This window comes from Emydura macquarii, unplaced genomic scaffold (assembly GCF_026122565.2).
Source record: "Emydura macquarii macquarii isolate MOO-44397 ecotype Brisbane River unplaced genomic scaffold, CSIRO-AGI_Emac_v2 contig_2473, whole genome shotgun sequence".
In the NCBI taxonomy this organism is placed as follows: Eukaryota; Metazoa; Chordata; order Testudines; family Chelidae; genus Emydura; species Emydura macquarii.
Window position 1 is genome coordinate 23298083 of NW_027132610.1, and position 26640 is coordinate 23324722.

General features: G+C 41.8%; 1 protein-coding gene across 6 annotated transcripts in view; it reads left to right on the forward strand.

Annotated features, from left to right (window-relative positions):
* The window catches only part of ENOX1 (ecto-NOX disulfide-thiol exchanger 1), a 453288-nt gene that overhangs the window by 303884 nt on the left and 122764 nt on the right, over nucleotides 1-26640 (forward strand). For all 6 annotated transcript variants that reach the window (XM_067563159.1, XM_067563161.1, XM_067563160.1 and 3 more), the window contains 2 exons: nucleotides 16275-16448; nucleotides 18652-18858. In XM_067563159.1, coding sequence (XP_067419260.1) covers nucleotides 16275-16448; nucleotides 18652-18858 — 381 coding nt within the window. The remainder of the gene's footprint in view (nucleotides 1-16274; nucleotides 16449-18651; nucleotides 18859-26640) is intronic.

A 26640-nucleotide genomic window follows, 5' to 3' on the forward strand; every position in this document is an offset into this window, starting at 1 on the left:
AAAGTGGCCTTGATGGCCAGTAGGTCTTTGTCACAGATTTCAAAGTTTTGTTCCATGGACATCAGTTTCCAGGAATAAAATGCACATGGGTGGAGCACATTCTAGGGCCCAAGTTGCTATGACAATACTGCTCCAGTCACATAATCAGAGGTATTTGCTTCAACAACGAAGGGTTTTGCCAGGTCTAGAGGTACGCAGATGGGTGCCTTGTAAATGCTTCTTTTAATAGATTAAAGGAAGATTGGGCTTTCTATGTCCAAGTAAAAATGATGTTTAAAAAGTCCTTGATAAATCTTTGGCAAAAGTTAGCTAACCCCAGGAAGCACTGGACATCACGGAAGTTCCCTGAGGCTTCCCAGTCTACAATGATGGACTCTCTCCAGGGCCCAACACCTATTTCTCCATGTCAATGACATAGCCTAAGAAGTTGACAGAAGGATGGTCAAACTTCACACTTTCTGTACAGGCCATTCACTTGGAGCTGCTCAAGTACCAGGAGTGGGTTGTGAAGGGTTTGACTTCCCAAGAAGATAAAAATATCATCTAGGAAGATCACCAGGAACTGGTCTAGAACATCCCTGAAAAGGTCATTGCCAAGTTCTGGAATGTAGCTGGGGCATTGGAAAGGCCCTTTCAATCTGCTGGGCTCAGAAGACAGTGGGCTTCTCAGTGCTGGATCTTGTTTCCTTTGGTCCCCTGACTTGGCTAGACACAATTGTCAGCAGTAGCTTGACTTGTATCATAACTCGAGCATCTTCCATTAGGTGTATGGATGATGCACTGAGAGCCAGGGAACACCAAGCATGATCTGAAAGTGTGGTAATTTAATTAAATTAAACTGCAGAGTCTCTTGCTGATCTTGGATTTCAACCTGGAGGGGCACTAGGTAACTGGGCCAGAGGACAGCATGTTACCATTGATCATTTCCACTAAATCTGGGGTGGATTTCCTTTGCAATGGAAGTTGATTAGTCTTAGGAAATCCAGCATCCATTAATTGCTTGGTGCACCAGCATCCATTACCACAAGATGTGTGTAATTCACCTCAGGCATAGTTTGGACCCAGAGACCAGTCCAAACTGCAGGTGTGAAGGATGACAGTTTTTGGCTGCCAAGATACATGTGGGCAGAAGAGGAGGCATGGTTGTGTTACCCAGGATTTTCAGAATCCAAAGCAGTGGTAACTTAACTGCTTCTCTCCAGACAGTGTCAGGAATAAATCAGTGGGGACACAGCTTCTCTGTCTGATAAATGATTGATGCAAACAAAAGTGCTTTCACCTAAAACTACTTTTTATTAGGTCTCAAGCACGCACATGCACACACACATACACATGCTGTAGCAGTAGGTTCAGAGCATTTCACACATTTATAGTTATCCAAAAAGTCTGAAATGGTTTCAAGGAATCAACAGCAAGCCTTCCTGGGTTCCTCTTTCTGTCTAGCTTCTGGGGAACTTAGGTGTCAGATCCTAGCCCAAAGAAAAGCTTCCTCAGACTGCCCCAAAGTAAATCCTTTTGCCTAATCTTTTTATAGCTAAATTTAAAAAGCACATAACTCATAATAACTCCTAGTGGGTCACCATAGTAACCCCTAATTTCAGCAAACTACTCATTATCTCTTATTATCAAAACATTTCTAGTCATAACAACAATAAAATTTACATATCAGAGACACCTAAAACCAAGGTCAGCTGTTCAAACATTCCTTCTATTTTCATGGAACATTAACTCTCTGTCCCAATCTCTCATTCTGATTAGCAGAACTGCAAACATACAACTGCACAGCCTTGCCACTTTCTAGCTATGTGATATTTGGTTTTGCAGTTATCTGTGGGTGAACACAGAAGATGGCTGATTGCAGTATTGTCAGATTCTGGGATACATGCAGGAGTGTCAAATTCGGAGACAACTGGAGGACGTTACATCCAGCTGCAAACCCTCTAACAGGTCTGGAAGTGATCATTTCCCTGGGTCCAATAACTGTCTGGATTTAAGGAGGCACACAGCAGCAAAGTACAGGCAAAGACCGTTCTGCAGCCAATACGCCTTCTCCTGATCTGTGAGGCTTCTTTGCTTCACTTAGTCTGCATAGGCTTTGGCTCTGGAGAGTATGAGAAGGTGGCTGGAACGAAACAGGATGAGGATAGAGTTGGGGACACGACCAACCTCTTATTTTCTTGGCATTGCTCAAACAAATGACTGTCAATCTGGAGGAACAGTTTGACATATGATTTCAAATAATATGTGGGAGGTTCGACCCAGACCAGTTCATCTTTCATGTCATCATTCAGTCTCTGCAGAAATTATAAATCTGTGATGCTCCATTCCAGTCTGTATTGGCAACTAGACAATGAAAATGGACAGCATAGGCTAAGACAGGTCAATGGCCTTGCTGGAGGAACTTCAGGGTGGCTTCAGTGGTACGGGTGTGGTTCAGGTAGTCAAATATTACAGAGGAGTGGATGAAAGTTATTGAGAATTGGGCTGTCCCATTCCAGGAGTGGCGAGGCCCAGTCCAGGCTTTCACCGGTCAATAGACTGATAATAAGCCTCACTTTGGTGCAATCATCAGGATACACTGCAGGAGTCATCAGGAACAAAAGGAGGCACTGGTTAAGAAAACCATAGAACTTCTGGTGGTTCCCATCAAATCTTTCCAGCAGTGGAACCTCAGGCCAAGTTCATCATGGCTGGCTGTAATGGGGTTACTGAGGCTGCTGGAATCTGTGAATGGAGGGAGGCATTATCCAAATGCAACTGAGCAACTTGCTGAAGGCTCTGGACCAACTCTGTCATCTCAGTGATTGACATTCTAGGGGTCTCCGTCTCAGCTGCTGGAGCTGGGCATAAAGGGAGGCAGTCTGCTCAAACTGTCAGAAACTGAGAAGTGGATGATCAGGCCTAGTGGTTGACACAGCGGCAATCAAGCATAGTGGTCAGGCCGGGAACTGGAGCCAGGTGTCTGAGCAAAAATTAATAACAGGGTTGGAACAGGGCTGGAGCGGGAACAGGAACGTGTTGGGGCTGGAACAGGAGCAAGAGCAAAAGCAGGCCTACACTGGGACTGGAACAGGAGCTGGAGCACTGTGTCAGAATCACCAACTAGCGGGGAATACTCCCAGCAAAGTAGTGTTGTTGAGACGCTGGAGTGGCTGCTGTCAATGGAAGCCTATCTCGCTAGAGCCCTGCATGGATACAAAATTTGTATCCACATTCAATCTGCAATCCGCAAAAATGGTCCGTGGATATGAAATGGATATCTGCAGATTTTCAGAGCTCTATATATCGCTGGCTTTGGGGTCACCTGGTTAGACCTTTGCCTGTGGATTGGCTGAGCCCTGGTTGATTGACGTGGAGCCTTCAGGTAATCAGTCTGAGGGATAACTCATAGGCGCTGAAGCACTTCTTCGGCCCAGATTCAGAGAGCACTCATCAGACTCAGAGATGACTCGTTACGTGTTTGTCTTGCAGGGCAGTTGGAAAGGGAAACTGACTTAGGTCTACCCTTTGCTGTTTGCTTCAGATGCCCCTCCGATGCTGAGTTGTCACCAGTGCCAAAAATCATCCATGAATGCTGACCCTATGAGGATGAGCCTGTCCCTTCCAGAGCATCTCCATGTGCTCTGATATGGCGTTCCATGGGTTTTTTCAGTTTTGTGTCCCCCTTTAGCTGTTCTGGTTCCACAGAGATCTTCTGTTTTCTGTGGCCTAGCCCTCCAGACAGGTCACTACCCAGTCCATTCCTCTTCTGGGGTAAATAGAAAAGTCCAAAGGTAGGAAACTTAAAATCTAATGGCCTTCAAGCCTGTCTCCCAATGTCTATCTTAAACTTGCTGTTCTGGGCCTCTTTTAACACTTATGCATCCCCCTCTTAGCCTGGGAGAGTTGTAGGGAAACCCACGACCACCCTATCCTCTGGGTTCCAGCCCAGGGACCCTGTTTTAGGCGGATCAGGACTGTTTCTTCAATCTCTCTGCCACTTCCCTGGGCTGCGCCTATCTTCACCCCACTTGTCTTCTCCAGGTCACTGGACTCTACTATCCCCACCTGGATCTGTGGCTCCTCATGGCTTCTGCTTGGCCAACTCTGAAGGTATTTTCTTGAAGACCACACCCAGCCACTTTGTGCAGTAGCTGGGCTGCACTGCAAGCAGTCCTCCTGTCTCTTGCCTTTAGATCAGTCGATCTCTCCCTCCTTCAAACAGGAGGTCACCCACAGACCTCTCTCGGGTTCTGGGATTTGTGCCTCAGACCTCTTGCCATGGAAGCCAGCTGCAAGGCTTTTGACAGCTCCCTTCAGCTGAAAGGCCTCTCTAATTAGCCTTGCAACCTGGAGGGTTCAGCAAGCCGCCTTCTACTGTCAGTCTCTGCCCTTGCAGTAAGGAAGAATGCAGCCTTTGTGCTGGCCTCCTTCTCCCAGATCATCCCCCAATTGGCTGGGGAAGAAAGGAGCCTTGCCCCACCCACCCAGCCAAAAACCTAGTGCTGGACCTTTAGAGAAACAATATCGATCTTTCTCCCAGCCATTACTTATTCCTGGGACTGCTTCCTCTCTATCCTTATCCCTTCTTAGGTCCTTGTGTATCTTTATTGGGCCTTTCAGAATCCTTAAAGTGCCATGCCAGGTAGTGAAGTGAGCTGACCACTAGGTACTACTTCTCTGTCACAAGGAGGAATATAATCATTGTGGTAGTCAAATAGATTCAGTTACTCTCCACAGTAGTGTTAAAGTTGCCATATAATGCTGGAGACAGGGTCTGTTGTCACGGTTTATTGTTGTACTATTATTGTTATCATAACCTATTATTTGTATTGCAGTAGAAGCCCCAGCTGAGCAGGGTTCAGTTGTGCCAAGCACTGTAGCTAGGGTGACCAGATAGCAAGTGTGAAAACTCAGGATGAGGGAGTAATAGGTTGTCTATATAAGACAAAGCTCCTAATATCGGGACATCTGGTCACCCTAACTGTAGCTATCAGTGTTTATTGAACCGGGTATGATTTACGATATGATATTTTTGTGACCAGGGAGAGTAGTGTTCTATAATCCAGTCTTTGTCATGTATAATGATGTAAAGATGTGGCATCTGATGAAGTGGGTTGCAGCCCATGAAAGCTTATGCATGAAGAAATTAAATTTGTTAGTCTTTAAAATGCTACAGGACTCTCGTTGTTTTTTATGTAAATATAATGTTCATGAGGTGACTTTGTGGGCCAAGATCAAGGGAGGCCGGATTTGCTTTCACTGTTTTCATCTTTCACATAGCCATGCTGATCTAGTTGGGAAAAGCAGCATTTAAAGCTCTTGGATTGTATTCTGTAAAATATTTCCCAATGCAAACATGGTGCTTTCTTCCAAAAGCTAGTGTTAACGGATTCATCTCTTTATCCTTGTCAGTGATGTATGGCCTATAAAATTTCCAACTGCAAAGCATTTTCTTGATGCTATGATGAGATCTTTGTTTATGGAATGAGCATAGCAACCTTCTAAGAGTTCATGAAAGTTATATGGTTGATCATTCATGAAAAATATTTCTGTTTATAACTGGAGTTTTCCAGTTGAAAAATTGAAAAATCCCTTTAAGGACTTGTCTTTACTACAGTTCAAACTGTGGTTGCCAGAGCATGGTTCTTGCTGAGAGGTTTTAATGTGCATCCCCTGGCCACTGTAGACAGAGCTAGCCAGAAGGAGGAGAGCCAGGTCGTGAGTTTCTGGCCCCCTCACTCCCATCTCCCAAAATTGCCACCAACAGCTTTCTCTGCTCTAGATTTAGGTTCCCCCTGTAGTGCCCAGACAATGTGGAACCCTATTGATTGGGCTACAGTCCATGCAGAGTTGTCAACATCTGAAACTTTTTTTAATACTTAATTCTCCAAAAGCTACAGGTGTCAGAAGCACTAGACCAGCACCCACTAAAGACTTCTCAATACAGGGAGTTAAAGTTATTCTCTTTCCTTTTCTTCAGTCCCTTAAATAGAGAGTTCAGAGTTGCCTCCAGTGTTAGGTAGAAGGGTTCAAAAGAGCCATCCCCATCCCTTTCAAGCAGATTTGCAGAGATGTAGATGCCTGCCAGAAAAGACAATAAAAAGTACACAAATAAGTTAAATGCAATTATGACCCTGAACTGACCTAACAGGATTGCTTATGTTTTCTTGCTTTTTCCCTTCTTCCTTTTTTTCTCTGTCCCCTTTCTTTTCTCCCTTTCTAACTCTGTCTCGTTCTGTGCATCTCCATACCGTTTTCTCTGTTTTCTCTTTTTTACTATTATCTCCGCTTTCTTTTCTTGTCTAATATAAATTTCAGATGGAAAAGGCCTGTCAGATCATCCACTCCATATCTCTACAATGTGGGCTTGTTCCATACAATATATTTTTAATGGTTTCCCTCTCCTTTCCTCTAATGTTTTGTCTCTCACCTATATGCCTCCATTCCCAGTTGTCCAGCCTTTTGCTGTCTCCCATGCTACACACCTCCACCTTTATTCCATTTACCCTCCCTTTCTCTCCTCTGTTCCCCTGTGAAGTTTACCCACATCCTCTCTCACCCCCTCTGCTCCCCAGAGTTCCTACTTTCTCCCTCTCCCATCACTGGGTTGCATGCTTCCACCAAGCCCCCTTCTCTGCTCTCGTGTTGCCTCCTTCCCCACTGACCCAGAAGAGCTGAGGGAAGATGATCTGGACTGGCAAAATCAGAAGCTGTCCAATTACACCCTCAGATCTCTCACCAAAGACAGTGCTTGTAGCTAATCCTATAATAAACTAACTAAAGTTTTATTAACTATGAAAATGAAAAGACAGTTAATTACAAGGTTAAAACAGGTAGGCATAAACATAAATGAGATACAGTATTAGGTTACAAAAGGTAATAGTAGCTGCTATGGTAGGCAAGCTCTATATGTCCTTTAGGGCTAACTCAAGCCAAACACCTTTGTGATCTCTTGCTTATGCTTAGAAATATTGCCCTCCAAATTCCAAGCAGCATAGTGATCACAATTTTCTTCTGGTCAGGCAATTTTATTCTCTTCCCCCAGAGTTCAAACTGTGATGGGACAAGGGCTTGTGCATGTACCTCCTGGGCATGGAGGAAGCAATCAACAAAGTCTTTTGTCAACTAATGTTCCACAATGGCTAGTCTGATGTCTATGGACCTTCTTTTATTGGACTGGAGATGACAGCTGTTGTGATGAAATAGTATTTCACACTTGGTAATGCTTCTCTGCTGACTTTGGGGGGTGGGAGGGTGGGGATTTCAGTTTCATAGTTACAGAGCAAATACTTCAATATTATTTTCTAACATAAGGTACAGATATTATAAGTAAGATTAACACATGCAGCAACTGACAAGCATTTTATAAAGTCCAAACACTAAACACATATCTCTAATATCTGTTTTAATAATACTAATACAGAGGTGAGCCAGACTGGTTTCCCAGCTATGCATTTATCAGTGTTCCATAAGGCCCAGGGGCCTTGGCATGAGCTGGTACCTGGTCTGCCAGCAGCACATCTAGTAACTGCTTTATGTTTTACAGGCTCTTTCCACAGTAAAAGGATCCTGAATTATTTTATTGGTTAACAATGAAAGTGGAGATTAATGCTAGCAGTAAAATGGTTCCAAAAAGAGGGGAAATCAAGACTGCAGGCTGCGTGGCACCAAAGAACGGCTCTGAATAGAGACAGGGCCTAATTCTATTACAAACTAGTTTTTAAAAAATGTGGGTTTTGTCCCTGGTTTGAGACACTGTGCAGCCACACTAGTAGCAAGGTGCACATCTGTATCTAGCTTTGCCTTATTCAATTCAAACTGTAGTGTAGACAGGCCCCAAATGTTTAACCAGAGTTTCTGAGTGCTGGTCTGATAAACAATAGGCACAGTAACGTGTTTAAAGCAGTTATGAAGCCAAACAATTGACCTTAGTCAGGATGCTGCATAAATTCAGAAAATGGCCATTTTCCTGATGTCTTCCAGCACCTGAACTGGTCCTCCAACCTTTGTTTCACTTTCCTTGTTCTTTGCACTTTTCTCTGTTTACCGCACAAGAGGGAGTTTTATGGGCTTCCTTTGCCTGTTCCTGCCCAACTCTCGTTAAAGAAGCAGAGTGGGAGGCAGCCAGACGAGAGCAACCCATTTTGCTGAACCTTCTTCCTGCTGGATGGGACAAGAAGAGACTTTCAGGAGGGCTCTACACAAGGTGGAAGCACACCATGAAAGGAATGGTTTGTCTAGCTTGCTGCCAGGTTTGCATGGAATCAGTCTGTGCACACTTACAGTAGAGATCAATGTTTGCAAGTTATGCAACCAGATAATTGCTCCCACCGCCACTGTTGGGCAGTATTAAGTAGAGCAAGAAAGTGGAAATAAAAGAGTCTAAAGAACAACTTGTCATGGCAGTTGTTTTTCTGTCCTTCCTGTGTCATGTTACATGTGTATCTCCTCTCAAGCCATATGGATGCTACAAAGACTTGAATCAAGGATCCACTAGTGTGGCAAGCTGGTAAATTTGATCAGCTGCTTAATGTGGCATCACCCTGTAACCAGTCAAACATTTTCTGATCCAAATTGTGGCCAGGTTATCATCTTTCTGCTTCATATATACTTGTTATTGACATGTTATTCTTGCAAAAAAATTCAACATTCAGGAGGCCTCAAAAATGGTATCATATGACTTAACGAGACTGATACAAAAGATGTGTTACATCCTGCACTTGCAAATGAGCTAAAGATGTAGAACTTGCTGTAGGGTCCTACTGTAACTATGTTCCACTGAAGTGAGGAAGTTTGATTGCACGACCAGGAGTAGTTTCTAAGCCAAACTCCTTCATAACTTTTAATGTTCAATAAAGTGTTACACCGAATAGACACATCCTGGGTCAGGTGCGTGGTTTCGGGGTTATGGATTGTGGGTTTTTTCCTTCCTGTTAGCTAAACAGAGTGTCCAAAGTCTCGGAGGAAAAGATCCGCAATATTCTTGTCAGTTGCAATCATGGTCTGTTCTTGCCATTCACCTTCCAGAAACACATGAACTAAAAGATTGAGCTACTGTGCAAAGCACACCACATGGGCAAAGCCACTTCCTGAAGTGCTTTAACAATGTTGTCACCATTGACAATGCATAATGAAGAAAAAGAAAGCCAGTCTTATTTCTTGTTTAAGCTCTTCTTGCTAATACAGCTTAAACTCTTAGCTTTCCAAAGGGGATGTTCTTGTGTTTTTAAATGTATATCAAAGGCATGTATTTAAAGCTTTTGAATGATTGCACTTTGCTGTGGAGTTTATGTAAGACTGAGATCTACATTAAAAAAACAGGAGTAGTGCCATTTTCAATTGTGTTTTGCAAGTGAAAAGACTGGATGTAGACATAAACAACGAGCAAAGACAACCATATAATCAAATGTCTCATCCACATAACAGTCATGTACAAGTCTCTCCTTATCTTCTACTGGTGAGTGCATGTTTCAGGCTTGTGGGGCTTGACATATTTTGTAAACATCAACGGAAGAGGAACTTGCAAAGACACAGAATCAGAAAGACACAACACTGAGAACTTCTCATACCCACAACATTATTTAAATAACCTAATAAAAAGATAGCACTAGTAGTGGATGGAGAAAAGGCATCCCCATCTGGTAACCATAGGCTGTTCGCAGAAAAGTTAAAAGACATTTGTTCTCATTTTAGCATTTAGCATTACTGGAAGAAATAGTAGTCACTGACAATGGCCCACAGTTTGCCAGCTGTAAGATCTAAGCTTTAGGGGTACAGTATGATTTCAGGCATTTTATTTCCAGTTTCCATTGAGGAATGGACTGGTAGAGACAGCATAGTTTGCTAAGGGAATCCAACAGTGAAAAGACATCATATTATCTCTTGTGTGGTATAGGGCAAGCCCCGCATCAATCACTTGGAGTAAACCTGGTTCACCTGATTATCTGTCAACAGATCAGAGCTGTGCTGCCAGCCTTAGAGAGAAATCTTTGTCCTGAGTGGCTCTGCTTAAAAGATGTGAGCCTGAGAGCTACCAAATTTAAGAGTTTTAAGGGTTTTTTTCTTTATTAATTGGAATACCTCTGGAAGTTTTCCAGGAAACCCCATACCAATTAAAAATTGGATGAGGAAATATATTGGAAAATGCCCTCTGTTATCATTGAACATAGCTGCACAGCAAGATCCTGGAACTGTTATGTGACCCAATGAAAACAATTGCCATGTGATTCAATGGCACTGGTAGTACTTCGTTAATGAAGGGAGATAGTCCTTTCGAGAAAAATCCTAAATATACTTATCAGAAGCCTACTACTGCAGCTATGGGGTTTGATAATCTAAGTGAATTAAAACCCTCCTCAAGGCCAAAAGATGCCAAGATGTGGATGCACAGAAACTGGCAATTCATCTGGATCTATAAGTGTGGTAAATTTCATGTTTACTTGCTTATACCAAAAATGGGGGGCTGATAGAAGGATATGCCTATTAACCAGACTGTATGAATGACGGGGAAAGTTTTTAATAGAAGCTGTACAGTGAAATATACGCAAGGAAATTTTAGGGATAATATAGTTTTTCTTACTCTAATAAGCTTCTTGTTCAGTGCTAAAAGGAAGTGACTCTAGGATTCTCCACCATTATCACACGATGAATCGCACAGCCAAAATCTGCTGTTACTTGAGCAGTAGCAGAGACAATGTTCTACTTGCCTTTTTCCAGGACAACTCCAATTTTCATTTTCAGAAATTGATTCAACATTAATTTTCAGAGTAATCAACAATGGTGGCTGCATTGTATTATCAGATTTCTTGGTTCCAGAACTTCCCCCTCTACCAGTAACAACCTCCTTTTTTTCCCCCTGCAAAAGCATGAATATAATGAGCTTTGCGCAGGGGCATTATCTTAGCCTGTGAGATGAAGTCTATGAGCATCCCACTGTATTTACTACCAGCTGCTGCCTACACCCTGCTAATAACCACAGTACATGTTGTTTTGCAACCAGATTGCTGGATCTGGATTTATGTTTTTGTTTTTTTTCTATAGCAAAGGTAGAATATTTTTCTTAGGTGTAAAATTATCATTACCGTTACTGTGCTTGCCAGTAACCACTTCCCTAATTGGGTTGCTCGTCATTTTGGGGCAACAGAAAAGGCTATTTAACTGTTTTCAAACTGACATGCACGTAAGGGATAAGTATAACATATCAAAGTGCTGCAGGCACAAGCACAATCAAGGCAAGAACCCCTCCAAGCAGGCATGTCCACACAGACAAATTAGTGTTGATCCCAGTGGAGGCCCTTATTAATGAAACAAATATATATCTTGGCAGCTATTATAAAACACCAGAAAAGCAGTTGGCAGGGGCAAGTAGAATGAATGGCACATCAAGTAGCTAGAATTAGCAACAGAAGAACACAGTTACATCCTTAAGAAACAAGATGCCCTTAACTGGCTATAGCGCAGCATTGCAACGACTGGCAGAAAAGAAGTGGCACGATGTTGCGGATTGAGCACTTCCCCCAAAATCACAGATGGCAGAATTATGAGCCCTTGTTATTGAAGCAACAATTTAACTTGGCAGAGCCAAAGACCACTTGGACAGCAACAGTTGGCAGGAAAGGACAGAAAGCCGACACAGAACGGGAAAATGCAATGGCTCACACCCTAACAATTGTAAATGGGGTTGCCCCACACTGTGCATCATATTAGAGAGTAGTTCTTTCAAAAGGATTTTATTTTTCTGCTCCTTTTTTCAGAGCTTAAGATTTAATGTGTTCGGTTTTTGTCTCTGCATCTCCTTATAGAAAAAGTGAGTTTTTCAGAGCTGCTTTAAGAGTATGGGAAGAAAAATTTTCTTCTGTCTCTTTAAGCTCCATTTTTTATATAACTCTTCTGCTTATTCTTAAAAAGGTTTCATTGTTCTGTCTTGCAGATCACTTACTAGATGAATCAGGAAGTTACTCTTGTTTTGCCATACATAGGCAGAATGTGGACCTAAAAATATTACTGTTCAGGGTGACTACTAAACCAACACTGTGCATGTAGACCCAGACACGATAATGTTCAGTGCTTATCTGCAATGTTCACATGAGTTTGAAGTTAAGGATAATGTGTTTGCACATTCTTAACTTGATTTAGTCATTTTCATGAACGTATTTAATATATCTCTTCGTGTCTATTTTTGTAATTCACATTGTTAAATTCATATTTATATGACATTGTTAATGTTAATAATTATAATTTCAACACTTCAAAAACTGTTTGTATCTCTGTATGACTATCTATATCCCTTTAAAAATATTTTTTAAAATAATAAAAATCTGAACTGGAACATCTCGGCCTTTTATATGGATGACATAGTGATATGTATAGTTTACCTTTGTGTGGCATTTGTAGCATACCATGACTGTAATATCCAGATGATTATGTATCAAAATACATCTGCCAACTACAGATATATGTTCTGGGTTATTTCTCCTTTTCTTTACCATTCCATATAGTCTTATAAATATGTCTGCCTCTGAAGACTGAACAAGCTAATTGAAAAGCTCAGCAAGCTTCATTTCCACCTCCACCTAGATATCTCTAATATCCTGGACCTATCCAAAATGGGCACCATGCCTGGATATGAAACAGACCACACTGGCAGCACTAATGGATGATCTTTTCCTGCCCATAGACAAGGGCTATATATCCAAATTTGTGTTGCTGGACTCTTCTGCAACACTGCTATGGTTAAACATGGAAGGATGCTGCATTCTATCAGAGCTGTGGCAGAACTAAGTAACACTATACTTAGCTGACTTCATTCATTCCTTTCAAACTGCACCCACAGAATCAATGTGGGCACTGGGCTTACAGCCCCCAGAACTTTCACCTGTGGAGTTTTACAGAGAGCTGTCATCAATACACAGGTAGCACTCGTCATCATATTGCTAGATGCAAACACTACCAAGCTGTCCAAGAGCCTGGTCAAGATTACCAGCTGTATGAAGTTCATATGGCTGAAGGTGAATCCAGGAAAGACTGAAGAAATGCTGTAAGATTGAAGAACTTTGAAGAACTCATTATCTCCATGATACTGTCCTTGATTATTCATATTTTGAAAAGGTCTAATTTGTAGTAACCTGTTCAGATGGGAGTGAAACAGAATGTTAAACTAAAGAAGAAAAACATTCCTATCTGGTAATAGATAGATTGGTAGGGTGACCTTAATCTAGTGGGAAATAGAAAGGCAAAACCTAATGTCTGGGAAACCTTCCATTATTATGGACAAAGATATACTGCAACCCATGTGAGAAAGAGACACTGTGTATCTCTTAAAGAGGATTGGGGTGGTAGGCCAGCAAAACAAAGTAGAACATCCAAAAGGAAAGTAAAATGTCAAAGTCTTATTTTGTGAGTAAATTATGAACTTGTTATATCCGCAAGTTGTTCACCATGTATAATGAAACTAAGACAACTAAAAAAGAATGATAAAACAACTACTTGCCGTTACTGTATATGTGAAACATAAGCATAGCACAGTGTACTGTATTATGTCATGTCCACTGATTTTCTGTTGGAAGTTGCAGGGGGGTTGGCTATAAGACCCTGATTCACAGTCAAATATATGCAGATGTCGTGATTGGGAAACATTTGCAGCACTGCAATCCATTGTAATAACTCCCAGCATTCATATGATGGTTTTCATCTTCAGTGTACTTTACAAACATAACTAATGCATCTCCACAAAACCTCTGTGAGGCATGCAGGCATTTCATTCTCAATTTAACAGCTAGGGAAGCTGAACCTCAGAAGTTAAATGACTTGCCCAAAGCCATAGAGAAAGTCATTGTGGACCTGATCCAAAGCCTATTGAAAGAGTCTTTCATTAACTTCATTTTGCTTTGGATCAGGCCCTGTGAGAAGTGAAATTAGAATTCAGGAGTTCCTGACTATGCCTCTCTCTCGTCACGTGCACCTACCAGGGACGCCAGGGCATGTTGAAGTATATTACAGAAATATTGACCCCAGGCATCCTTTATAAATCATACATGAGTAAAACCAGATGGTAGTGTTTTCCACTGGCTTCTAGAAAGCCTCTGAGAGATGTGTAAGCTGCATGGAGAACTTTGCCTGATTCCCTGCTTCTTGCACATTTCCATCTGCCCCACCCCTATTTCAGAATATTGCATTCGTGCTGTGGATACCGTACATAGTTATGTATCTGGGTGTAACGTGATAGAACATATCACATACAGTACTACGCGATGTTACTTTTTGTTTGTGTTGGAACTATCCGGGCACGTCTGGTAGCAAGTTGTACGGATGGGCTATCATCCACAGCAGGCTAGCTGCGGGAGATCATGGCCTGCTGTGACTGTTGAAGTGTGACTTTCAAAAAAGGGAGTGAGCAAATTAGAATAGCCTACGGAATTTTATGAATTGCATCCTGCCCTTTCACCTATGAGTTTATCTCACAGCACTCACAAAACATGAATGTTTAATATAGCAGCCATTGCCTCCATGAAATAAATGGCAGCCTCTAAGTTTCGCAGCATAATCTGGAAGCAATGCACATACCTCTATATTACAAGAAAGAAAAAAGAAAAAAATCATACCCAGAGCAAATCCTTTTTTCATAAGGCCCACTTATTAGAAAAAAAAGTAATATAATATCATGAGTTTCCATTAATACTAGCCTTCAGAAAGCCTAGAGCAAATTCTTGCTTGCTGTGCACTCGCTATGAAACAGAATGGCTTGAAAGCAGAACATGGTCAGTGCAACATGGGGCGTGTGTGGTGGAACTGGAGAGTATTTCTCCTGGCATAGCAATTTGCAGCCAGCACATTTTATTTTTTGTTACATGCATTTGGTAAAAGGGGATAACTGATATTTCAGTGAATAATAATACAGTGATCATATTTAGCCCTCGTAGCATGCTTTCCGCCTACCAAGTGCTAAACACACTTGAGTTAATGCTTGCAGGTAGCTAAGTATTATTATTCTTGTCTTACAAATGCAGAAACTGAGCTGCACAGAAGTTAATACCCTTGCCCAGGCCACACAGCATGTCAGGGGCAGACCAAGGATTACAACTGAGGCATTCCTGGTTCTTGGGCCTATGCATAGACCAATCATCATTCTGCCTCATAACAGGATATAGTTCAAATTTGCCAATTTGTGCCCACAAAAAAGAGGCTGTTTCTCTCTTTGTTCAAAACAAATTCCCAGGCTGCTGAATTAACCCCTGAATTTGCATGTATCATTAAATACTTCTCAGTTGCTATCCAAAAAGCTCTGCAGAAAACCTGTGGAAAACCCAAGTAATTCACTTTTCTTTTAAATAATTGATGACATCAAATAGCAGGAGTGTGGTGCCAACAAAGAGATCAGTCCCTCAAAATGTTTTATTTATTGTGCCTCAAGGAACCAAAACCCATGTTTCTAACAAAGGAGAATTTAAAAAATGGACTTCATGTTCATCTAAAACATCTGCTTGTTCTAATTCAGGATGCCACAGCTCTGATTCTATAAAATCCAACTCAATTTCAGATTTAAACAATATGTATGTAAAGTTTGGCAAAGAGATATGGGGAGGGGTCAATGACAGCCAACTATGCATTTCATATGGATTTACTTAAGGGGGATATTTTTATGTATTTAATAATAAGTGTGTTTAAGAGAATTTACTAAGCCATCTAAATACCAGCTTGAGAATGAACTAATTCTCAGCTTCAAATAAGACCTTATTAGGTTCAGTGGCAACTTTAGTTTCCAAGAAAAAACACTTGGAAGTCTTGTCTAACCAGACTTATATAAAACACACTTAGAAGTGGAGCTTTTTCCAAAACATTCATAAATCAAGGTCACTTATGTGAGAAGGCTACGTTTTATTAAAACTGACAATTAGATATAGAGGGCATATCAATCCTAAATGATATTCTTCCCATATTCTGAGTCAGAAGGCAGTGTAAACAACACAGTGGCATTATGAAACAGAAAATTGCATTCCAGATAATAGCTTTATGGTGCATGGTTTTACACTTTAATATAATGTGTTGCACTCGGTTATATTAATATTTTAAATTATATAACATTTCCCCCTTTATGCATAGTTTTAATTTGTTTTCAGTGGGCTAGCTCGCTGAAATGTAGCCTTCTCCATCTTCCCCGCCACCTCCTTTTTTTATATAGTATATACTATGATACATAGGAAAAAAGCCTAGAGCAAAACAGTCCGTGCAGGAAAATAGAAATAAGAAGTAGTTTCAAGATTTATAAGCCAAGATTTTATGTTATATATTTACAGATTCAATCTGTGTACCAGGCTTTGATCCAAGCCTCAGCATGATGACTGGAATAGCTCCAATTAACCCAATGATACCAGGCATGGGGTTAGTACCGCCGCCACCACCAGCAGATGTTTCTGTAGTCAAAGAAATAATTCACTGCAAAAGCTGTACACTCTTCCCTCCAAATCCAAGTAAGTGGGTCTGATGAAAGAATGTGCGGCAACCTTGTTTTCTTATCATTATTTCGCATGAAATGTTTCTAAGTGCTGAACAATATTTGAACACATATTCTTTATAAATACTAAAGGAACCACAGTGGCATGTATGCAAGAAATAGTACTGATTTAATAAATTTAATCATTTTGGACGTGTTGGTAGCTAAAATGTTTCCAACCAAATTGTATTTAACTGTTGCATGCATGAAGTGTGGTAGAACACTAGAGCATGTTCATTCATCTTTGCAAATAGAAGAGCAAACATGGGAATGCATTTTGTAAGAAAAGAAAGTGGATTAAGTCAACAAAGCTGAAGGAGGCTGGAAGTCTGTTAGTTTTAATAAGACGTTCCCCTCTGCATTTCATTTTCATTTCTATGTTACTAATTCAAATCCAGCCCAAGTCTGTAGTGTTGGAAAATTGTTACTGTTTAATGGTTATTCACCGGCCTGTATGAACTGAGTTTGTGCTCTATGATCAGGTGTCCACATCACAAAACTACCACCACAAATGGGGCACTGTTGTTGACAGTCTCAGAACAGAGACTTGAGTCAGAATGAGCATAAAGAATCACCTATTACTTCACTCCCTAGAGGTGTTTCCTCTAAGTTGTGGGGAAGGTGTGTTGATAAGGTAATACTGGGAAGCATGTAGAACAGTCACTCATGGTGTACTTTCTCTGGGGTAGATTGGGCCAATTGACCATCGGCTGTAGTAAGTGGTGGTGGTAGGTGGTGCTGCGCTGAGCTGCCCACAGAGAGCACTTGGGAATTCCTCAGGGTACAGAAGGAATGTCATGGAATATGGCATAATCACCCCAAACTGGTGGCCAGTTGTGCGACCTGACATGTAGGGAGGGCAGGTCTATAGCTCCATCTCCCTGCTCTTGTAGAGTACCATGTTTGCCCTGGGGAGCAGTTCCTATGCTTCCTTGAGTACAGGTACTGGAATTTGCCCTGGCCCTTGCATGGGCTGTGCAAATGAAAGACAGACTCTTCCCACTGAGCGTCTACTTAAGGGAAAGGGAGAATCTTGCAACTAAATCAGGAGACTTTGATTCCTAGAGCTCTCAATCAGCACTTTTCACCAGCATGATGGAAAAAAAGAAGGTGAAGCAAATAGTATTTTGCTTTGTGTTTCTGCTGTACTTAGACCAATGTTTAATTAAACAGACTGGGTTTCAAAAAAAAAAAAAAAATGAAAATTCTAACCTCCCTCAATATATCTGAGTGCCAAATAACTAATTCATATTAATCAATGTTGGCTTGTAACTGGTATTTTCAGAAAAATGCTCTAGTAATCTACATATAAACAAGGTGAGACGTTATGGCAATATACACTCTATCTTTTATACAGCCTCCAAAAATTTAAGTTTGCTCATTTAAATGCAAATGATTATTATTTTTTTTTAAGTCACTTCATCCTGTGGTGTTTCACAGCCAAGTGAGTACTCTGTGCGCTGTGAGGTTATCCTTCCTCTGCTCTGGCCTCTGTTCTATTATCTGGCAACAAGACAAAGTAGATAACCGGCAGAGGGTTTTCATCATGTTGTCATTTCATCGTGTTTCCCACTTTGTTTTGCTGTTTGCTATGCTTCTGTATTACAAAAGAGAAATGAAATTATGCTAAGACTGGGTAACATCTTCAAACCTGAGTGCCTGAAGTTAGGATCTTCTGTCCATATACACTACAGGCACCTAAATAAATGTGGCCTGATTTTCGTCACTCAGTGATTTGAGTGAGGATTATGTAAAAATTTCAAGATGAGCCAAAGTGGCTGAGTTCAGACACTCACTAGAGTTTAGGGTTTGTGTCTGAGGTCATATCTATACTAAGGTTCCTCTGATCCAAAATATCATAAACTTTTCTTGTGGGATTTCAACTGAATCCAAGCTGGAAAATAGACCCCTTTTGGGTTCTGGATCTGACCTGGAGCGCAAATCACAATGGCAGGGATTTGACTCTGAAACCATCAACCAAAATTGGAAAAAGTGCCAATTCAGGGATCCAGTTTTGGCCAATCCCTAAAATATTTAATTGTTCTCCAACCCCACCCCCTCCCAAACAAATTACTATTCAGAATAATTTTTGTTGCATAAAAGTGATTATGGGGATGATTTGGATGAATAGATAAAAAGACAAAGCCTTGTGTTCCAGTGTGATTTTTGTTTTTACTTAGATCTTCCACCACCTTCCACAAGAGAGAGACCTCCTGGGTGTAAGACTGTGTTTGTTGGAGGTTTACCAGAAAATGCTACTGAGGAAATTATCCAGGAAGTCTTTGAACAGTGTGGAGATATTACAGCTATTCGGAAAAGCAAGAAGAATTTTTGTCACATTCGTTTTGCAGAGGAGTTCATGGTTGATAAAGCCATTTACCTTTCTGGTACTTTACATTCCTTAATGGATTTTCTGTGCTTCTCATTTGTATTTTGTGATGCTAATGTTTGCTTATTTTCTTAGCCTTTATCTCAGCAAGTGTTGCTTGAGCTCAACAGCTTTGGCTAGGAATGGCAAGGGTGCAATTCCACATTTTCCTGTGCCTGCCAAGATTAGTGTGTGATTCTGTGAATTTTGCCTACCCTGAAGCAATTTCCCACCATCCCATGACAATTCAGCAGATTCTGGAATTCAGTGCAGTTTCCTGGAATGCAGTTTTATTTTCGGTTTTATGAAGGTTTATATGGTATTTGCTCACAGGTTGTGGGGGAGTGGAGGGCACTGGGCCAGGATTGTTGCAGTACTTCAGTGCCAGTTTCTGTGACAGGTCTGACAATTTCACTGGCATATTTTTATACATTCTGCAGCATGGCCTAAAAGGATTCTACCTTCATATGCACATTATAGGTCAGATTCTGATACCTTTACTCATACAGAGTGACACTTTTCTCCACAAAACGTCCAATTGACTTTGATGGAAATAGCTGTGCAATAAAGTAATAACCCTCGTGAGTAAAGGAGTCAAAATCTGACCCACTATAGTGTGGTGTATGTTCCTCAAGATCTCCAACTACCTGTTTTGAAAACAAAAATCAAGTTTCATGCCTTTAAACTTGGCTGAAGGTTAAATTGTGACTTAGAAAAAAACCCACTATTTATTTTACAAAAAAGAGGCAGCTGCTTTTTCTTTTAAAAGAGAAAATTGTTCAGTTCCCTGTCTTTGGAGCCCAGGAAGGTAAAATCATTTTTTTAGGAAATTTTAAAGCCTTTGTTAGTTTCCCCAAAACTTCATCTCTTCCTTCCCTCCTTCCTTTCCTTACCCATTCCTTCACTCCTGTCCCCTTCTCCTTTTCCCATCCTACTCCTGTTTCATCTTTCCTCCTTCCCCTCTCTGATTATTATATGTGTATGTTCATTTATTATTTCTTCATCAGTATAGTTTGTGTGGCACTTTACAGACAAATGAAACAAAGCCCAGGTTCCAATCTGCAGCAACTCATCTAGAGAGGTGTTGAGCACCCACTGCTCACAATATGAGTGAGTCATGGTTGCTTTGTGATTTTTGGGATGAGGGTCTAAATTGGACATAACCCAGAAAAACAATCAACACAGTGAAAAGAGTGAGGGAGGTGCAAGGGAAGATCATAGAAAAATGGAAACTGTCATGCTAGATCAGAATCAAAGACCAGCTAGTCCCAGTATCCTGTCTCTGACAGTGGCCAACACCAGATCCTTCAGAGGATGGTTACAGGAATCATACAGGAGGCAGATGTGAGATAACTTGACCCCAAAGAAAGTTTCCTCCTAACCCCTATTAGTCAGAGATTGCCTTAAATGCTGAAACATGATATCTGCTGATTATTATATATGCAATATATTACGTCCTATTTTGCCAGTTTCTTTTTGACAATTTGCTATACGTAGGGGACAGTCAGAAAAGACAGCAGAGGTGGAAGTTAAACTCCCTTTCTGCTCCCTCTCTCCCTTCCTTCTCTGCAGGTTTATTTCCAAGCTCCCATGCCTCTCTCTTTCCTGACTATCCCCTTCACTTTTTGTTCCATCCTTCCCCCTTCCTCTCTCTTCACTCTTCCTTTTTACTGCTACTTTTACAACTCTCCTCTTTACTCTCCACCTCTACTTTCTTTTGTTTTCCCATCCGCCCTATCTCCATATTCTTCTCTCTCCTCATCTTACCCTTTCTTTGTTCCTTTTGTTCCTCTGGCAGAGACTTTTTTACCTAGTGTCTCCAGCCACATTAAAGAAGGGACAGTGGGTTGGAATTGAGGAATAGGAAAAAAGAAACAGGTGAGCATTGCTGCCGCACTCAGCTAATTTGTGCTGTCAGCCCTGATTTCCATAGAATTCTGCAATAAACTCCGGGCCGTGACTATATTCCATCACTACAAAGAAGATAGATCATGCACTACAGGCACGTTTTAATTGTACTGAATTACTATATTTTTCTAACTGGTCTTTATAGTGTTTTGCAACATAATGAATTCAGAAATTGTAGAAGAAAAACACACGGTTAAAGCAATTTCCCAAGCATATAATATACAAAAGAGACCTACAAATTGAAGGTATAATTTATTATAACTCCAGTATACCTCTTATATGAGGGAAAAACCAGGCCTTTGATAATGATGAGTTACTCTGTTTAATCTGTTTTATCTGTCTATCCAATCTAATCTAATCTCTCTAATTCCATGCTTAGTTCCATAGTACCTTATGCAATTATGAAATCCATTAAGTAGTCTAATTACTAGTTCTTTCCTCTCTAACTCCAAATGGATGTTGGGGGGAGAGGGGGGGATTATGTTGGGTTTTGACGGCAGGACCGCTAAATTGAAAAAGCGTACAATCTGCTCTGAAGGTTGTGCAGTTCGCTGTCATTCTGATTTGTTATGGAAGTGACTTCCACATAGCCATGGCCAGCTGATGAGGAAGTTCTGCTTCCTGCCCTGATCTGTTGTGGCTGGGATCCCTTGTGGCTGGGATGGTTCCATAGCTCCTGAAACTCTAAGTGATCATGGACACAAAGTGGGACAGCATCTTAGGTTGCTAGGGTCGGCCTTGTGGAGAGCTTTCAAAATTATGGCCAACACCTTGAATATGAATTTATATATGCTAATGTGTCCCAGTGGCAGTTTCTGCCCAGTGCTGAGTACCCAGGCAATGTGTACTGTCCTTTTTAATCTCCCGCTGTGTACTCATACCCCTGGGCCCTCTCTTTCGGACATCTGAGTCCAAATGTGTGACTCCCTGTGTTCAGGGCATTCACTGGCCAGGTCCCTAGTCTGCAGGACCCAATCACAAAAGATCAGTCTTGGAGCATATATGAGAGATGTAATATGGAAAGGCTGGGTTTTATTTTTACAGCATAGTAATTGATTTTGCCTGCTGCTGCTCCTTTAAAGTTAGGTTCCTGGAAAGTGGCCAGAATCCCTTCCTTTGTCAGTGTATGAAAAACAGAAATTTAAAATGACACATCAGTTAGTGCTAACTACAGTTCCAAGCACCTAGGTGGGCAATAGTTGGGCAAGTGAAATTCATGGCCCCTCCAGGAGCTGGCTGATTTGCAGGGGGCTCCATAAACAAAGCAGAGTCTGACAGACACATGCACCACCCAGCATATGGTCATGCTAGCCAGCCACCTATCTTGATTTTTTTCTGTCAGTCCAGGTACCGGGGAGGTCATTGTACTGTCCCAATAGTACACTTGAACACCGCTCAAGTGCCTTGATTGGCTGTGCCTAAAGAAGGTGGTTGTGACATTTTGAAACAGGGGGACTAGTTTTGACATTATGACATGGATGCTTATGAAAACCCTTTGGCTGGTTGCCCAGCGCAGCTGGAGCGGCCAAAGGTTCAATCTGATTTTCAGTTATTCATGGATGACCTAATGCCACTTTGAAAGTTTCCAGTTTTTGAGGACTCAAAACTGGCTGCCCTAAAAAGGCCCTTTGAAAATTCTCTTGCCAAGAACACCAAATCTAGGATCACCAAATCCTGGCTTCCTGTGCTGTTCTCAGACCGTACCTTCCTTTCTATCTGCTTTGATAAAATTCAGCTTCCCTCGTGCATATTAAGGTTTTCACTGGATATGGTGCAACCACTTTTATACCAGCTCTCTCACTTTACTCCTTTGTTCTTGTAAATGGGCAGAGTCTGGAGATATGTAAGAATCTTAATCCCTACAAGGTTTAAAGAGCAAGATTCTTACATGTTTCAATACCCTATCTGCTCGTAACAACACAGGGGACAAGCAGAGCAGAGTGAGAGCAGGTACATGGTCATACAAAGTGAAAAACACAACACAGCTGGGAGATCTAAGTTTAGTCTCATGACCTTGGGTACTCTAGCAGTGTCCCTCAAATGCTACTGATAAGGTTCTTTGGGTTTACAAAATTAGTTAGTTGAGAAACACATATTGGGAGTCGATTGATTTGGGTGACATTTGTCACCGTTACAGAACTAGCTGCACCTCAGACCTCTTCTCTCGCTTCTCTGAGTGCACCCCTCGCTTGTAGCAGGCCTCAGACCTCTGCCTCCCTGGAGTGACATCACACCATTCTCCCACTCTCAGACCAGTTCTTGGCTACAGCAGCCTGAGAGTCCTTACCCCCAACGGGTCTGGGTGGGTTTGAGTACCTGTGGTTCTTCCTTTCAATAGCTTGTGACCAGTGGTGAATACAGTGACACCAAATAGTCTTCTTAAACCAAGTATTGTCTAATCCTAACTGTGGAGAAAATGGCAAAGCATAGGAGAAGAGTTTAAAACAATCCATACCAGAGGTCGGCAACCTTTTGGAAGGGGGGGTGCCAACTCTTCTCCCCTCCCCTCTCCCATGTGCCATAGGCCCAGCTCTCTGAACAGAGTGTTAGGCGGTGAGGGGGACTAGGGGCCAGTTTCCTGCTCTCTGCTTCTCCCCCCTGCTGCAGCGGGGGTGTACCTGGGGTGGGCACTGGCTGGGCCCTCCTCTGAGGTGGATGCCCTTCTCCCACATGGGCCCAATGGTGCCCTGGCCGGTGGCAGGGGTGAGGGGAGCAGCCACCACACAGCTCCTGACAAGGGCCAGTGGCATGCCAACCCGGCCCCTCAGCCTCTCTTCCTCCCAGCCCCCACCTGTCACGTGGGAGTGGCCGCCATGCAGCCCTGCTTTGGGGCCGGGAACGGCATGGTTTGCTGCTCAAAATGTTCACGCGTGCCACCTTTGGCACATGTGCCATAGATTGCCAACCCCTGATCTATACACATAAAGGTTTAAGTAGGCCTATCTTACAGACTCATAACCTGTGGGTTCTGGGTGCCCATCTGTTCTCCAACAGTCTCTCTTTGCCCTGTCCCTGAGCACTGTTTTTTACTCTAGTTTTCCTCAGCTTGGATGCCCCTGTGGTTGCAAGCTGGGACCTTTCTCCCCTTTGCCAAGCTAGACTGTTGAGCTCAGAAGGGTGTTAGAGGTAAAACTTCAAGCCAAAAATCTCCTTCAGTGTCTCTTAAGTATCTGAAACCATTGTCCCGTTTTCTGCATACATGCAGTCAACCTCTTTAATTAACTCCCTTTATCCATACAATAACAGATCCCTAACAACAATCAGACAAACAGAACATATGATAGTCCTGAGTTTCTACAGAGATGTAGTCAGTGTGTCACACCATTCACCCCTCTCTATTCAAAGTCCAGGTTTCCGCTCCTCTTGCAAACACAAAGCCTGCCTTAGAATCCTGTGGTATCTAGGAGGGACAGGATCAAACCTGCTCAAGGCACACATAGGCAGTGGCTGCTGTTGAAGTTTCTGGGATGAAAAACAGCTGCTGCCTTTTCATATCCTCTACACAGGAGTTCTCAGTCATTGGAACTTTATAAATGCATCAATATAGATGAATAGAGTGACTTACTTTAGGGCCAGCCTCAGCGGAGCCAGCATGGAGATCAGCTACCCAACATGCAAAGGATCCAGAGGCCCCCTTGGGCTGATCCCCTCAGGCCCTCATGACCGGGGCTATTGCAAGGGTTGGCATGGCAGTATGTGTACAATCCCACTGCAAAATGTTGAATTCTACCTATTGTTCAGCGTTTAATGTAATTGTGTGTGCTGTTTACAGCTTTCTGCACTCACTAACACTTCTCCTGAAGCACTGGTTTAGAATGAGGTGGCTTATTTTAAGATTTTCTTTTGGTCGGTGAAGTTTATCTTGAGAAAGGATTGTGACGGTTCTCGGGGTATCCAGGACTTTGAGTGATCTTGTTACCTCTTGCCGTTAGCCAGAGGGAGTCTTGCCTGTGGTGACTTGGTGTTAGCTCCATAACACACAACCTGCTTTTCAGTTTCTCAGGCTCTCCTCTCCGGGCTATACCAGACCTGACAAGAGGTACAGCCCAGTCCCTGAGTCCCCTTGAAGCGTTCCCCTGTGATATTCAGCCCCTGTCACTGGCTACTTGGAGAAATCCCATATCCTCCGCCCCCACCATAGCAGCGTATCCTAGTTTACCAGTTTTACCTTAAATCACCATTCCTGTATAACACATGGCACTTGTGATCACTTAAATAAACCTTTTGTTTTGTTTTAAGAAAGAATTAAGTTCCACTAGAAACATGAAAGAGTGATGGAAACAAATGGTTACAATACAAAACAAAACATAAAACATAAAAAAACCAACACAAAACACAAAACTAAGGCCTAAACTTATTAAGTTACCTTTCCTATCTAATAAAATAGGTTTTCTCCCCAAAGTTCAGTCTGTTGCAGAACTGGTTGGCACGATCCAATCTTTCATGAAACACCACAGCTCAACAAGATATCTCCTCACAGTCTCCATGTTGGGATATACTGAATCAAACTTTTGTCTTTATTCACAGACAGGGTGATCCCCTAGTGTTCCTGCAAGTTGTCTTTGATGGTTTTCCATTGACTGTTCTGAGATGAGGTGAGGGTAGACAATACATTACATAACTGGCCAGCCAGGGAGAGGTGACAACTCCCCTGCCACCTTGAATAGGCCATCATCAGGACATAAGATCCCCTGGTGACTTACTTTTACATCAGTACCATCAAGGTATAATTTTGAATACAGTCACATTATTCCATAAATATTACTTGTACACACATCTCTCACAATGATCACAGGTATCAATAAGTTACAAGCTTTCAGTAGAGACCTCCTATGCTAGCCTTCATGGATAGATACCATGAAAGTGATGTGTTAGGTGTAGTGAGTTTGTCAGGTCTGAGACAGGAGCTGCTTGTAAAGAATAGTGACCCTTTTGGGGTGACCCTTGTCACAAGGATTCTTAGTAAAATATGACCTATCCTAACAGAATAGCATGTGCTGCTGTGCAATATTGTCCCAGCAGATTACCTTTCTTAGTTTAGCACCCAGAGGTTCCAGTGAAGATTAGGGCCCCATTATGCTATGGCCCCAATATTAATGAGTTTATAATCTGTTAGTTTTACCATGTGCAGCATTGACCCAGCTATGAATATATAAGACACTATTGAAGGTGACACATAACAAGCACCTTTTATACATTGTCCACAACAAGTATTTCTTATTCTCATAAACCAGTGTACTCTATTATAACCATTTTCAGACAAAATATTGAGTGTAAATGCAGTCCTTCTTAGGATGAATTTGGTCATACAGTATATTTATATCTCCTGCCATATTGATAGCAAATTGTGTTTGTAACTATGAAAGGTCAAACCTGAGGTCCAGCTGCAATGTAATGCATTATCTCTGGTGCTGGCAATTTCTATAACACAATTTACTCATTTATCTATGGCAGGGATTTTCAAGGATTTCAATCTTTTTGTCCAAATCTTCTGAACCAGAACTAAGCTTTATCCAAACACTCCCAGGGTTAGGTGGGGTTCAAAATCCAAACCCAATGTGACTGCACAGTTTTGCAAATTATCTCTGTGCTTATAAAGGTTTGGAATCTCAAACTGGAACACCCCCAAGTCTGGGGGTGTTCTAAACCTGGATCCAAATTTGGCCACATGAGCCTATCCCTTCAGCTCAGCTATTGTAGTGATGTGTGCTTTCGAAATGTAAAGGCTGAGCACATAGGTGTGGGTATATATAAATGACAACGAAAAGTTTGATAGGAGATGGTAGATAGGAGATCAAGGTGGCTAGGTAAAAGCAAACTTTGATTTTTTTTCCCTCACTGCCTAAAAAAGATCATCCAAAAAAACCCACAACCCTGCAACAGTTCTGCTTGT